This window comes from Hordeum vulgare, chromosome 6H, assembly GCF_904849725.1.
Source record: "Hordeum vulgare subsp. vulgare chromosome 6H, MorexV3_pseudomolecules_assembly, whole genome shotgun sequence".
NCBI classification, from domain to species: Eukaryota; Viridiplantae; Streptophyta; class Magnoliopsida; order Poales; family Poaceae; genus Hordeum; species Hordeum vulgare.
In genome coordinates, this window is record NC_058523.1 from 554,002,136 (window position 1) to 554,018,176 (window position 16,041).

Consider the following 16,041-nt stretch of genomic DNA (forward strand, 5'->3'; position numbering starts at 1 on the left):
AATTGTTATACGAGGTTATCGAAAGTTGTGCGGAGTCCCGGATGAGATCCCGGACGTCACGAGGAGCTCCGGAATGGTCCGGAGGTAAAGATTGATATATAGGACGGATGGTTTTGGACACCGGAAGTGTTTCGGGCGTCGTCGGTAACGTACCGGGACCATCGGAAGTGGCCCTGGGGGTCCACCGGAAGGAGGCCACCACCCCGGGAGGCTAGATGGGTCAAGTGCGGGAGGGAACCAGCCCCTAGGTGGGCTGGTGCGCCCCCACACTCAGCCCATGGCGCAAGAAGAGGGGAGAGGGGGGGAACCCGAGCGCAGGTGGGCCTAAGGCCCACCAGAAGGGTGCGCCACCCCTCCTCCCCTCCTGGCCGCCGCACCTTCCCCCCATCTAGGGCTGCCGCCCCTCCTAGGAGAGGGAAACCCTCAAGGGGGCGCAGCCCCTCCCCCCCCCTATATATAGTGGACACTTTGGGCTGTTGGAGACACCAATCTTCCTCTCCCTCGGCGCAGCCCTGCTCTTCCTTCTCCTCCTCTCTGCCGGTGCTTGGCGAAGCCCTGCCGGGAGACCTCGTCTCTCCATCGACGCCATGCCGTCGTGCTGCCGGAGATCTTCCCCAACCTCTCCCTCCTCCTTGCTGGATCAAGGTGCGGGAGACGTCACCGGGCTGCACGTGTGTTGAACGCGGAGGTGCCGTGGTTCGGCACTAGATCGGAATCACACCGCGATGTGAATCGCCGTGAGTACGACTCCATCAACCGCGTTCTAGCAACGCTTCCGCTTAGCGATCTTCAAAGGTATGAAGATGCACTCACCCCTCTCTCGTTGCTGGTCTCTCCATAGGAAGATCTGAATATGCGTAGGAATTTTTTTGAATTTATGCTACGTTACCCAACAAACGTTCCCCAACAAAGGCCCCTGGACCGCTAGAGAGCTAGCGATACATCCACTTTTCCACTACCTGGAACACTACTGACCTGAGGGGATCACCCCTCGGGTGTTGGTTGAAAAGTAAGTACTAGTCAGGCAGGTACAACCGCGTGCACGAGCAATACAAGTGGATCAGGAAACAGGTAAGACCAAAACTGCCATAACTCCTGCAAATGAACTTTGATTTTGACAAACTCAAGCTTGATGGAAAGATAACAACAATAGTTGATGGAAATCTTCAGAAGTGGCAAGAGTAATATGTCAATGATATAGAGGTGTGAAACCTCCTTCAGTTAAAAACCGACAAAAACTCCAACATCCAAAACATAATAGATGATGCATATGAAATCCGTTTTTGATTAACTTGAGCTTGTCATTAAGACGACCGCAATCTCAAAAAAACTCTCATATAGAAAAGCCAAACAAGAACCAAGAAAGATGATGCCAAGGATGCAATGGTTTTAAAAAGAGCTCTCTACAAATGATACGATCAAACTACTCACTCGAGAGCCCCCTTGATAGTATGACAAACAACCCTATATCCCGGTCTCCCAACTAACACCATGAGGCCGATAAAATAGGAAACCTAACAAGGTCAAACATTTGCCTTCCGCATGGCCCACTTGAGCTAGAAGATGACGATCTTGACTTCCTCAAGTTGGACCATCTTTCTTGATTGCGCTAGCTCGATGAAGACTAGTAGATTTCTCCCCCATACTCCATTATGGGTGAGCCTATTTTCTGCACATCTTCACATGTTGAGAATGGATGGCAAGCTTCAAGCATGATCTTCGTGATGCTCCACCTGAACTTGCACAACATAACCTTCATGACGATCGCCACTTGATATCATCCTCCATGGGTTATATGAGGTCTTATTTTTTATGCAAGCCCATAGAAATATACCTAACCCCACAAAGAAACCTCACATATATCATGGGTTAGTACACAAAGCATAATGAACGATACTTACCATACCATGGGATCACTTTATGCCACTCGGTACATCCTCTATCCTTTGTGTATTGATCAATTTGAATCACTCTTTGACATGGTCTTGATCAACCTTGTATCTTATCTTCTCTCTTCATAAATATGATGTTTTGAAGGTAAACATTAATGTTCACATAATCTTCTTCTTCAAGACATGTTTGCAACAGGCTCAACTCTCACATGACCAAACTTTTCCTAACTCTTTTAATGACACCTCGGTCAACACATAATCTCCTTTTTATAAACTTGAAACCAACAAATGATCTTCAAGCAATGCCTATGGACAAACCCTTCAAATATAACTCAAGCCAACCATTAAACATAGGGGCACCATGCTCTTTCACCTGGCGCCCTCCCAGGCTTCCCGTGCGGCTATCTGATGGTGGTGCGTCAAGAGAAGAGAAGGAAGGAGGGCCTAATGGCGGCGACAACTGAAGTTCCCTAGTGTCGTCAGGGGTGGGCGATGCAGGGGACAAAGGAAGACTTAAAAGTAGTCACGCCTCCACAAGTTCTCTAATTTGTAAAATGCTCAAGTGTAAAGAAGCTCATTAGAGGGTGGTCCGTTGTTTTGGTCCACAACAGGCCAATGCCCCCCCTCACATTTGTAGTCCATCGTTAAGCATGAACTTCGTGTCCTACCAAGCATGTACTTTCTCTTTATCTTAAGCATAGTCTTGGCACTTTCAAGTACCCTTGACCTATATAAGTCCCACATGGCGGCCATTCACTTCACTTGAATGCAACTCAAGCAAAAATTCATTTCAAGTCAGGTTTGGAGTTAAAGGTCATATTTAGACACATAGTCATACTTCTACTGACTACAATTGTTACATTACCTTTCTCTTTTTTATAAAAGGTAGTCCATTTCGTACATTGCCTTTGTTGATACAAGAGTAAATTGCGCTTCATGATACGACCCAACATCTATTACTTCTTCGACTTGTAATGGCGGTGTGTAGATAAACCACCCAATCTTGACCAAATCTTTACCGCATCCCCAACTCATAACGGTGGTGAGTAGATACGACGCCCGATCCGCTCCACGATACTATCAAATCTCGAGCATTTCTCTAATTTATATCAAAAGTGTATAGACATCCGTGATACAGCCAAATCTCTACTGCTTTTTCAACCTGTAACGGCAGATGGGTAAATACGACACACAGATCTGAAATCATACGGTGGGCGAGGGCGGGCCGGCGAGCGGGTTTTTGTGGATAAAAACAGGGGAAAGTGATGCTAGGGTTTTACTACCGCAAAGGGTAGAAGCAATCGGAAGCAGCGGCGAGAACAAAAACCACCCACACACACAGACCCAAAAACCAAATCATCTGAGTTCACAGGGTTTTACCCGTTCCTCTCCTCCGCCATCCCCCGTCCGGCCCCGGCGAGCGCTCGGGCGGCGAGACCCTCCCCCGCCCTCCACCCCCTCCCCCCTCCTCCTGCCCGGAGGCCAGATCGGGCCAGCGTAGCCCCCCTCCGCCCCGCGACGGGCTCCTGCCCCGACCCACCACCCTGTACCAGACGCGGCTCTGAATCTCCGTCCCGGCCGGCTGCCGCCGCGCGCTCCATCGCGCGCTTCGCCGCTCCAGTCCGCCCTCCGCCCCGCCTGCAGTCTTTGCCCATTGGGCTCCAAAGGTACGGGCTTGCTTGTTCGATTTCGTCCTACGATTGGATAAACCCCGCCGACCTGCCCAATTCCTGGAGATCCGCCCCTGGCTGCCCGGTGAGCGCTCTCTTCTCCATTTCAGGCCAGGAAATGGTGTTCCGGAAGAAGTCCGAGGGAGGATCCGTTGTCCGGCGGCCTCGCAAGCCACGGGACACGACTCTGGCTCCGGTACACATTTTTTTTCTTTTGTGACAGGCTCTTGCACATGTTTGATTCTGTATTATGCTGTCTTGGAAATGCATATTGGACCTGTGCTGATGGCCAATTGTAATCATTCCAGGTGAAGCGCTCTGCGAGGTTAAAGAAAAAGCAGATGTATGCTCTTGATTTGCTCGCCACAGTTGCAGAATCGTTGTCTTCGGATGAGGATGATTATTCCACCGAAAGCGACCAAGATAGAGCAGCGGCAAGTCATAATTCAGACAGGGCAACTGCTAAATCAGAACAAGTTGATGAAGCCCCACAGCTTAATAGCACAGCATTGAAGAATGGTTGCTGCGGAGGCTATCCAGTGGGCTGTGATGGTATCTGTGCCTCTCTCGTAGAAACTAGCATACTTAAGACAGAGGACTTATCGACCCAAAATGTTGCTGATACAGTAGAGGGGTCACTAATAGAAAAGGCAGATGCAGACAACTTATTGACCCAAAACGTTGCTGATGCAGCAGCAGAGTCACTGGTAGAAAAGAAGCCGGATGTGTTTGTTGAGGGCTCATTGGTTACTTGTACAAAACCATCTCTGTTGGATTGTGGTCTTGGCACAATTCCAGAGTATGGAACTATTGGAGTATGCCATCCTTGTTTCCCGACATCAGCAGATGTTAAACAAGTGCATCAAGTCACACCTGCAATAACCAGAAGTCAGGTAGATGGCGATGCCACAGCTCTGCATGGTTCGGCTGACACCATGGATGTGGATATCAAACCTTCTGTGCTTAATTCTGAGAGTAGCTCAGGAGTGCACTTGGGTGGCCATGACAATGGCCACAAGTCTTCTCCATTCTGTCCGGGTCAAGTGCAGCATGCTGCAGATATAGATAATGATGAAAAACCCACCAGGTGTGTGCATCCAAGCACCTCAGGAAGTAAGGGTGGTTATTTGTCATATATAGGTGACTGTAGAACAAGGAGATTGTTTGCCACCAGGATGAGGAAGGCAGCTCGCAGTAAGATGTGTGGAGAGCTGCCCAAGAAAGGTATTTGGAGTTGGGCTTTATGTCCTCCCCATCCCCATAGTTTCCATAACAAGAAGAATATTTCTTTTGCTACTCTATATCATTTACCATGATATGGGGAAAAAACGAAAAAATGATATAGAGTAGCAAAAGAAAGATTCATTTCTTATGGAAACTGTGGAGCTGTGGAGGAAATGAAAATCAACCCCTTTTAAAAATCTATATATCATTTGCGCTGGTTATAGCTGGAATTGTGCTGAATAGTGTTGTTTTATTTAAAGGTAGCAAGTTCTGTGGAAAGAAGACATCTGCTACACGTCGAAAGGCACAGATGCAGCGAATGCTCAAGACAAAAAAAGTAGCAGAATGCTACTCTGCACAGCCATCTGATGAAGGGATCCTGACTGAAAGTATGTAGCATACCTGTATTGCCATTTTTCCTGGTATTTAAAGGGCACAAATTGCTTAGGATGATTCAATTGTAACATTTTACAAAGATGGTACAGCTTATCATTTGATGCACAGTATTGGATAGACTCACTTCCTGTTTTGGTATACTTCCTAAAGTAAAATGCTGGTTGCCATTTCCAGCCAGTGGGACATCATGCTCCAGGGGAGGTCAGGATCCAACTTGTGCTTTTGAGTCCAGTCAAAGAAAGCCATGTGCTTCTGAGGGCTGTAATGGTAATCCTGAATATTTGTTTCTGTAGTCCATTACTTGATTCTTTGACACGATGACTTACTATTGCTTTCGTTTATTTCCAGTCAAGTTCATCATCAAGTCGTTCAACATTCCTGAGCTATCAATTGAGGTCCCTGAAAATGCAACAGTTGGTTCATTGAAGGTAAAACATTATATGTGCATCAAATTGTATAAAATAATTGTTGACTTATTAGCAACCATGCACTCGATGTGCTAACAGGATATTCTCTTTATTCTTTGCTGTCAGTAATCTATCATCAGTAACATTATCTCCAATAATCTTTTGTGGAAAATCAGTGAGCAGATCTGGCATTCCCTGTTCCCCGTTGGTGTTGCATTACAGAATTAAGAATACATTACTGCTGGTGTCTAGCTGACTGGTTATTTAAATTCCAGCAATATAAAATATTGGTGTATACTAAAAGGATGATGCATTTTAGCAGTAATTTTGATCTATCCAACATGGAAAAATTTCAGTGGCATTTTCCTCTGTCTTCATGTATTACCATAATTGCTCTGCACTTGAAATATTTGTTGCTGTTACCTTCTTATGGATAACATGTTTCAATTTTGTCTTCAGAGAATTGTAATGGATGCCGTTACTAGTAAAATTGAAGGCAGCCTCAGCGTCAGTGTGCTACTTCAAGGGAAGATCATTCAAGATGACAATAAGACGCTTCATCAGGCTGGGATTTGCCACGGGGTAAAACCAGATAGCATAGGCTTCACACTGGAATGTGAAGCTAAGCAAGATTCTCATCCTTCGGGTATAGCACCTGAAGAAATGGACTCCGCTGGTCCATCTGTTGTGAATCCACTAACGAAGTAGGTTACCCATAAAGCCACCTTTTCTCACACTACTATACTGGAGATTTGCATTAGGTGTACTGATCAGAAAGAAGAAAAGCATTATCAAGATGCTTTGCAGATGCTTCGAAATATCATTTTGCTTGATCTCTAATGTTTATGCTCATCTAAGGATTTCCTATACTCCACCATTTTTCCAGGATAAAGTTCGAACAACCTTTTATAAGCTGCACTCTGGGTGATTATCCCTATGAAGGGGCTACACAAGTCAGGCCAGAAATCTGCCAAGCGATCGTCCCCTATGGGGCTTCAAACCCAGATGCGCTGGCCATCGTGCCAGTTGTTCCCAGGTCAAGGCAGAGGGATTTCGGGCAAAGGCGTAAGCGGAGGCCCTTCTCGGTCGCTGAGGTGGAGTTGCTGGTGGAAGCTGTTGAGCTGCTTGGATTCGGCAGGTTTGTGCCCAGAACAATTCTTCCACCGCAGGATCACCGCAGATCACATCATTTCGTCTCATGTGCCCCCTGTTTATATGTTTCTTCAGGTGGAAAAATGTCAAGAACCATGCGTTTAGCGACAACGAGGAGAGGACCTATGTTGACCTCAAGGTAATCCCTCAAAAATGGCTATGCAGGAAATGCTCCATTTCACAGCTAATTACCTTGCCGCCTGATGAGCCCGCGCTGAGATGTCTTTGTTGTTGAACCAGGATAAGTGGAAGAACCTGGTGCACACGGCGAGCATCCCCCCGCAGCTCCGTCGTGGCCGGGCAATACCGCCGCAGGGCCTCCTGGACCGCGTGCTGGCGGCGCAGGCCTACTGGACCGTGCACCACGCCAAGCGCGATGAGGACGAAGGCCGGGACTAGGCCGATGCTTCCATCCATCCATCCCTGTGTAAAAAAAAAAAGAAAAAAAAAAGAGGAGAAACGAAGCAACTGCTCCTGGCTGGTGCTGGAGAGAGGCAAATGGCAGCGTCAATGGCAATGACAATGACAATGCAGGTCTGGGCGATGGTGTCTAGTTCGGTATATGTCTGTTACTCTGTTTGTATGGTTTCCAGATGGTCCAAAGTCAAAACCTGGTGTGGATCCTGCCTGGGTTTGAGTATTTCTGCTGTAGTATGTAGCTAGAAAATGTTGATGGTTGAGGAGAAGAGGCGGCAAACTGTTTCTCTGTCTGTCTATATATGTGATGTTTGTTTCTCTGTTGGATGTACTTAGGTTACATGCAGAATGCTGGATATGCAGAGTGTTTTTAAAGGAGATTGATGGATGTTTCCTTCTCTGGGCATGGATGGAAATATGCATTTTCTTTGTTGGGATGGGATGCCAGTTTCTTTGTATGTTTCATGTTTGTTTGCAGTGGTTTGGAAATGAATGTGATGTACTGTAGCATAGAAATAGCAATGGCCCTTATGATGATGATCGGCCGGCAGGTAGAGCTGGTCCAGTTGGGGAAGGCGTTAGCCGTCAGGCCTGACGTCTGAAGGCGGTTCAGCTCATGTGGATACGGGATCAGCATAGCATAGGGGTATATCCAGACCAAGAAATGGTCTTTTCTCCATACTACTCCCTCCGTTACTAAATATAAAACCTTTTAGAGATTGTACTATAAACTACATAGGGATGTACACATATTTTAGAGTATAGATTCACTCATTTTGCTTCGTATGTAATCTCCTAGTGAAATCCCTAAAAGGTCTTATATTTTGGAACGGAGGGAGTAGTTGCTGTTTGGGTTTGCTCTATCTCTGCTACTTAAAAAGAATGTAAATTGTTTTCGTCTTTCCTCGATTTTCCTTTCCCATCACCTTCCATCGGGTTTTCTTGGTTTTCCATCCTCTTCTTGTTTCAACAAATCAACCTTTGGCAACCCAATAGATTAGATGAAACCTTTGGTACATAAATAACTCAGGGTTTGTAAGTAAGCCCTTGTTTGGAACCACAATAGATTATGATAATCTGGATTATGGAGATAGATTATATAATCTGGTTTATAAAAATAATCTAGGTGGACATGTTTGGATGTCAGATTATATAAACTGTATTCCAGGTTTTACATTACATAATGATCTGTCTGCCCTTTGTTTTTTTTAAAAGGAAGGTGGCGGTGGCAGGAATGTAATTATCTCCAACTTTACAATGGTAATGGGTCATTAACAATTCATAATCTGATTTTAGCTGGGGTAGAGTAGATTGTGAGTTTTTAATAATCTGTCAATCTAGTTTTTATAATCTACATCATAATCTATTCTGTTTGGAGATAGAATAGATTATAAAAAATGGATTATATAATCTGAATGGTTTCAAACAGGCCATAAATCATGTCTTATGATAAAGCTGGTATCGGTCAGACATCTTTGGTAATCCAGTAAATAGCAAAAAATTCATAATCTGTAAATAGATTATTTCTTATGATAAAATTTGGCACCGATCGGTCATTTTTGGTAACCATATAAATAGCATCAAGTTTGCAGTTCGCAAAGAAATAAATATCAATCGATCTTTTATCTTTGGTATCCAATAAAGCAGATCAATTACGGGCATATATCTATTTTTCAGTTTAGGCAATGGCACAAAATCTATGCTTTATAAACAAAACATAATTTTATTTTTTTTATTTTGTTTGCATCAATATTTATCCTGTCTGGTCTCTTATTGCGTTTAAAAAAATATTTGGCCTACATGACAATGCACGAGCACATGCCTAGTCCAACAAAAAAAGGGAGCTCATGCTCCCTTCGGTCTGGTATAGCGCCTCCTTCCCTGTGTTTGTGTAACCATTTTTTTACAAAAAAATACCAATTTTTTTATCATAAAGGTTCATAAGAACATCTATAACTGGATTGGGCAAATCCGACATCCTAATGTCTGCACGCGTGTAATGCCGCCAGGCTCCTCATTTGCCCGCCTCACCAGTCACACCTTTCAAATTTAAACCCTCGTTTTCGACATGCGCGTAGATCATATTGTTCCTCATCAAATTCAACAAACTAAAATAAACATAGAGAGAGACGACCGCTTCCTCATGTGTCTAGGCATCGGGGATGCCCGACCATTGTGAGGCCAAAACGACGTCGAGCATGAACGGGGCAGATACCTTCTCATAGACGGAGCGAACACGACCAAGTCCATGATGAAGGCCTCCTTTTCCTATCTTCGCAGAAGCGCTGTGGGCATGACGCTCCCTCCATGATGAAAGTCTCCAGGTTGGTTGCAATGACCAGGACGCCCACGAAGTCCGTTGAGCTATCTTCCATGGTGTTGTGGGGTGGGTAGTGGGCATCCACATCTTGGACGATGGACGAGGATGAAGGCATAGAGGCCAATTGAGGGTGAAGGAGATCCATTACTTGGGCATGGAAGGAGGACGAACATGCGAGCATGGCAGACGATTAGAAGGGATTTGGTATGGGTCTGAATTGTATCTGACATGGCGGACGTGTTTGTGCGTTTCCATATCCGCCCCACATAAGGGGGGATATGAGGGGTGCAACACTAACTCGATGTTTGAGTTGGTTTCTTTGGGGTTGAGGTCCTTTTGGGTGGCGCTTTTTTGGGCCCTGACCTGGTTGTCCGTCTGTAAGTTTATGAAGGAAGTGGGAGAAGGTACGGTTGGGATGCATATTTTTGTCAGGACGGTCTTGGTTGTCTGCCCGGATGTTTAGGGAGGAAGTGCGTGTGTGTGTGTGTGTGTGTAGAGAGGAGGGGGGGGGGGGACTGGGTGGCATTTCTTATCCGGGTTGTTCGCCCGGACGTTTAGAGTGGAAGTGGGGTGTCTTGTCGGGTGATATCGTGTGTCCGGGCTGTCCACCCGAATGTTTAAGGAAGAAGTGGGGGTGACATCTTTTGTCCGGGCTATCTGCCCGAACGTTTAGAGAAAAGGGGGGTGACATCTTTTGTCCGGGTTATCCGTCCGGATATTAAGGGAAGAAATGAGGGGGGGGGGGTTGACATGTTTTGTCCGGGCTATGCGCCCGAACGTTTAGAGAAGATGTGTGGAAGGGAGGGAGCGATCTAGATGCACTAGAAAATACATAGCACCTCAAACAAATAAAAGATTACATCGAAGACCTTGCACCGCCAAACAACCACTACCCCGTGAGAACTAGCCACCAATGCATCGTTGTCGCCGCTGCCCAAATAGAGCGAGCTTGACCTTGTAAATGACAAAAAGAGAAGTCTTTGTGCGCACGTGCACTAGGGCCTAGCGCTCATCCATGAATCAATCTAAAGCGTCTGGCATGGATTTCATTGTTAGACAAGTACAACGAAAAACCCTAACATCACCGCCCCAATGGACGACATAAATCTACACCGAAGCTCTGCCTACTCCATCCCAATGGACAAAACTCAAGGAGGATCACAGACACAAGACTAACTTGACAATGAAGCTCCGCCATCCCCGAACTCTGCCCGCCCCTACAAGAAAACCCCCGACATAAACTACCGGTGAGAGCCGAGGCATCGGGAATCCCCTCTCTTCCACCGGTTGCCTGATCGACATGCATAAGGGAGGTGGATCTATGGGCTCGCCAGTGAAGCACATAAAGTTATATGTGCCGGAAAGCGTACTATTTGAAAGTTATGTACGCAAAAAAGCATACTATTTGAAAGCCCATGATATAGCAGAAGCATTTCATTTTCTTCTTGCATGTGTTGGCGGTTTTGACCGATTACTTGACTTCCTTTTCCTCAAATCTTTCTCGGATGGCTTGGGATTACTTGGGCTCTTGGCCAGGCTAAAACCCTCGCCCGGCCTTTCGACGCCGGCAGCCCCGCGGTTTGCCGTTCCCTTCTTGGAAGGTCCGCCATGGCCGTCATCCGCGTCCCGCTTCGAGCGTCAAAGGAAACCTTAGGCCCCGATGATCTGGTCGGATGGCGACGACGTCGTTCTCCTTGACGAAGGTGTCGTCTCGTGTGATTGCGATGTCCTCGTTGGTGGACTCGGAGATGTTGATATTGCTTGGGCCGCTTACGGGACAACGAGTGGGCTCGACATCGCACGTCTCTACGCTCTGCGCATCGTGTTTACGCGATTCAAATATAATAATAATAGGTCTGATCTTTTTAAATAATATAAATGAATAAAAAACTCAACGGAGGTGGGATATATATGCAGCCAAAATCTGTTACCACGAGTGGCACGTCTGATCCGGTCTGAACGTGCGCGTGCTGCTGTGATTAAAGGTTGCGTGACGTTACGTGCGAACAGCCGCTTTCGCTTCGGCCGCTTCCCTTTTCGATAAGAACCAACCAACCAACGATCTCCCTTCCATCGCTGCCCAGCAAGAACACGCCTCCCTCCTCCGACCCCGAGCTCCACAGAGTCAGCGCAAGGGGATCTCCCTCTCCCTGCTTCCTCCATGGAGAAGGCGATCGACCGGCAGCGCGTGCTCCTCGCGCACCTCCTCCCCTCCCCCGCCTCCGCCGGCAGCCAGCTTTCCGTGAGATCTCCTCCTCCCCTCCCCCCCCCCCCCCCCCCCCCCCCCCCCCCCCCCCCCCCCCCGCGATTTCTTTCCCCCTCTTCCTCTTCCCGCGATCCTCTTCTTTCTACGCGGGCGGGAGCTTGCCGAGCTGACCGGTTGATTGGTGCTTGCAGGCGTCGGCGTGCGCGGCCGGGGACAGCGCCGCCTACCAGAGGACCTCCTGCTTCGGGACGACGTCGTCATCGTCGCGTAAGCCCAATCCCCCTCCCCTCCCTCACCTGCCCGCCGATCCAGTCATTCTCTTCTTGCTAATACTAGCATATCCGTTTACCACGCGCTAACGGCAGGCAAATTGACGCCAGTTCCGATTCGCATCCTCAGCTCCTCTAGTCTAGTTCAACAGAGGGGGACAATTAGTTGGTTCTTCAGCTGGTACACAGCCGAACCCCCCAACAGTAGTTGAGCCGAGTTCAGTTCAGTTCAGGTCAGGTGGTCAAATATGCAGGGACTGATTATTTTTTTCCCCCACAGCCTAATTAATTAACCTTGTACTAGTACCGTCTTACAAGCACACCAGCCATGCTAGATGATCGTGCCGATTGTTTTTACAAGAACCAACACTTGATCCACGGTCATCACACAGTTCACAGTTCAGATCTTGTAATCTGCCTGTGGCTAGCTCATTACAACAGTTGCTGCCCAAATTATGTGGAAGCTAGGTTCTGGAAATGCAGAGCGTTCTTCTTTATGGCTGCATTATGCTATGCAAATCACAGTTCAGAGTTCGGATCCTGTACTTTGCCAGCGGCTAGCTCATTACAACAGTTGCTGTCCAAATTGTGTACCACTAGAAGCTAGGTTCTGGAAATGCGGAGCGCTATTCTTTTTTTTCGTTTTGTTTTTTGGAAAAAAAGGAGGTTGAAACCACCGGCCTCTGCATCATTGTGATGCACACATCAATCTTCATTGAAGTTGATGTAAGGCAACAAAGCCAAAACATCAATACTCAAGAGTACGAAATCACGGAACCGAATGATCATGGAATGGATGACGTGTTTGTTCTGATTATCACCTTCTTCTTGCTTGCTGCTGTGACGCCTGCAGTGCCTACCGGACACCGATATGCAAGGCCAAGCGAGGAGGCTTCAAGGACACGTACCCGGAGGACCTTCTTACCCCTGTCCTCAAGGTTTGAACTTAAGCATGTTCCTCTTTGTGGTCCTGTTCGCTGGCTCGTTCAAAACGAGAGGACAGCGTTCTCAGATTATTGCTCACTGGACATTCCCATGCATAGGCTGTTCTGGACAAAACTGGAATCAACCCAGCTGAGATCGGCGACGTTGTAGTCGGGACGGTGCTAGGCCCGGGTTCTCAGCGTGCCATTGAGTGCAGGACGGCATCTCTGTTGGCTGGAATTCCTGGTAAATACTATGTTGTCAAAATCATATAATGCTATATGCCATCCTCATATGAAAGAACGGGTTTCTTTCGTATGTGCAGCGAGTTCCACTTCCTTAATTCACTCTTCGTTGATGCAGAGACCGTTCCTGTGAGAACTGTGAACCGACAATGCTCATCTGGGCTACAAGCAGTAGCTGATGTTGCCGCTGCTATAAAAGCTGGTTTCTATGACATAGGTAATTGCAATGCACTTTGTGCTAATTTTACTGCATACTTCGTTTTGAGTCATCAGAGGTGCTGAACTACAGCTTTTTGTTCCAAAACAGGGATTGGTGCAGGTCTCGAGTCCATGTCGGTAAACTCTGTTGGTTGGGAAGGCCAAGTAAACCCAAGAGTAAGGATTCTATAAGCATCGTGTGTTTTGCTCCACGTAACTTACTCTGCTTGTGCCTTGGTAACACATTTTTCTTTGCAGGTCATTGAACTACAGAAAGCACAGGATTGTCTTCTACCCATGGGAATAACATCTGAAAATGTTGCTGAGCGATACGGTGTAACCAGACAAGAGCAAGATAAGGCTGCTGTGAGTTCCCCAGGCATATGCACTATGTTTTAATTCCATTGCTTCCCCTTGTATGAAAATGTGAATAAAATTTGTCTTCTAACAGGCTGAGTCTCATGCGAGAGCTGCTGCAGCCACGGCTTCTGGAAAGTTCAAGGATGAGATTATTCCGGTGCATACTAAGGTAAACGACGTTGCTCCTTATTTTGCTGTATATTAGGAGCAGAATAACCTATTTTCTGATCGGGGTGCATTTATGACAGTCTCAAAATTGGTGTTTTCAAATGTGTTTCATCTGCTAGTTATGCAGATGAGGAACACTTTATTTACCGTAAAGTGTTTTTTTTATATGAGTATTAGTCACTGATATTGTCTCATTCTTCAGATCATTGACCCCAAAACTGGAGAGGAGAAGAAAGTTGTGATATCAGTTGATGATGGGATTAGGCCTGGGACCACGCCATCTGGATTGGCCAAGCTTAAAACAGTTTTTAAGAAGGATGGGACTACGACTGCAGGTATTGCAGAACTCTGTGTGCTGACACTATTCCGAATAGAAGCCTGTTTGTCTGTATCTGAAAGTTTCTGTTAAACCTATGTAGGAAATTCTAGCCAAGTGAGTGATGGTGCTGGAGCTGTTCTTCTCATGAAGAGATCTGTTGCGGTGAGCAAGGGGCTTCCTATACTCGGCGTTTTCAGGTGCTGCATCTGCCTTCCCTTGCCCCATTATTGATGCGTCTCCTGGTGATATTTGAGATATAGTGACACCACATTGCTTTACTGATTATTATGTTTTAACCTCTAATCATGGTTTCAGGAGTTTCGTTGCTGTTGGAGTGGATCCAGCTGTTATGGGCATCGGTCCTGCGGTCGCAATACCTGCTGCAGTGAAGTCTGCTGGCCTTGAGATTGACGACATCGATCTCTTTGAATTGAATGAGGTGTGTTAAATTGTTACAATCCCAGTTTTTCTCCCTTTCTACGTTGCAATTATTGACACCCGATTCACCCATATGTAGGCCTTTGCCTCTCAATTTGTCTACTGCTGCAACAAGCTGGGACTCGACAGGTCAAAGGTGAACGTGAATGGAGGTGCCATCGCTATGGGGCACCCTCTTGGTGCAACAGGTAATTAACTGTACATCTGCTCGCCTGTATGGGAGCTTTTATTAGTTAGTCCATGGAATGCGATTGTGCCAACAGAAGCACTGCTGCTGCGAATAATAAACTGTCCCTGCATCATCTGTGCAGACGATGTGCTAACCCGTTGAGCATGTTTGTTTTCTTCAGGCGCACGGTGCATCTCGACCCTTCTGAACGAAATGAAGCGCCGGGGCAGGGACTGCAGATTCGGGGTCGTGACCATGTGCATCGGTTTGTTTTCCCCCCTCTGAACCCCGCCGCTCACACACACAGTTAATAATAACGCGGTTTGTGCTGGTAACTGAACACGCAATGTTATTGTGGATCGCAGGATCCGGCATGGGCGCGGCGGCCGTCTTCGAGCGGGGCGACTCGGTGGACGAGCTCTCCAACGTGCGCCACATCCAGTCGCACAACTTCCTGTCCAAGGATGCTGCGAAGTAGAGGCGTGGAATGAAATCGACCATCCTCAGGTATAGATCATCACAAGCAGCAGCAGCAGCAGCAGCAAAGACAGACCCACAGCAGAAGAATAATTTTTACAGGCAAGAAGTTTGAAGTAATGTAATTTCGTGGGGGATAAAAAAGGATGTATTATTAGTGACATAAGGCTTTCGTGTACGTTTGTTCTGAATAAAAGATGTTTTTTTCTTCTGAAGTAACAAGCCTTGCTTTGAAGGTGGAAATGCTCTGTTTTCTATGCGCTTTGCTCTTCTCCTTTTTTTGTTTTCAATTTTGCTTCATTGTGAAGTTGGAGTCAGATTCCACCTTCAGAATGTGAAGTAGAATAGCACCTGATGATGAGGTGCCCGGTGCACCTCGGCCGTTGGATCATGGATCGGACGGGCAATATTTGGTCAATGAGAGTTTTGCAAAAAGCCTCCAAATATTTCTGAAATGATGCTTGGATCCACATTTAGAGAATGTTGCCTCACCTGCTATCGGTATTGGTAGATATCATGTGGGGTAGATAACACACTAGTTCTTCTCAAATATAATTATTTAGATACAGAGAAAGTAGTAACAACGCAAAATTAATATCAAAATCAGCTGTATATACGGTGGGCACGGAGCTGAGTAGTTTTTGAAAATGTTGATTTCTTCACCCATGTCAATGCCATGGTGCTTCATTTTCCACACCCACGCAACAAAAAGGAAAAGCCGTATTAGCATTTTTCTCCCCTGAGAGTGGGTAGTAGTAGGGAAGAAATGGGTGCCTCATGATGACGGAAA

The 16,041-nt window shown here is 46.6% G+C and overlaps 2 protein-coding genes across 2 annotated transcripts; both read left to right on the forward strand.

Moving 5' to 3' along the window:
- Positions 1–3,250: 3,250 nt before the first annotated feature.
- LOC123403186 (telomere-binding protein 1-like) lies at positions 3,251–7,595 on the forward strand. Its single transcript, XM_045097139.1, has 10 exons — positions 3,251–3,559; positions 3,673–3,758; positions 3,871–4,786; positions 5,047–5,175; positions 5,357–5,449; positions 5,531–5,610; positions 6,049–6,293; positions 6,476–6,727; positions 6,817–6,880; positions 6,982–7,595. The coding sequence occupies exons 2-10, from the start codon at positions 3,681–3,683 to the stop codon at positions 7,138–7,140; spliced, it is 2,016 nt and encodes a 671-aa protein (XP_044953074.1). The 5' UTR covers positions 3,251–3,559; positions 3,673–3,680; the 3' UTR covers positions 7,141–7,595.
- Positions 7,596–11,548: 3,953 nt separating this feature from the next.
- LOC123403187 (3-ketoacyl-CoA thiolase 2, peroxisomal-like) lies at positions 11,549–15,494 on the forward strand. The gene is given in 15 exon segments (XM_045097140.1): positions 11,549–11,720; positions 11,876–11,927; positions 11,930–11,951; positions 12,807–12,891; positions 12,997–13,123; positions 13,241–13,339; positions 13,430–13,497; positions 13,579–13,686; positions 13,772–13,849; positions 14,051–14,183; positions 14,268–14,364; positions 14,483–14,606; positions 14,685–14,793; positions 14,956–15,039; positions 15,140–15,494. Coding segments are annotated over 15 exon segments (1,380 nt in total). The 5' UTR covers positions 11,549–11,639; the 3' UTR covers positions 15,253–15,494.
- The last annotated feature ends 547 nt before the right edge of the window (positions 15,495–16,041 follow it).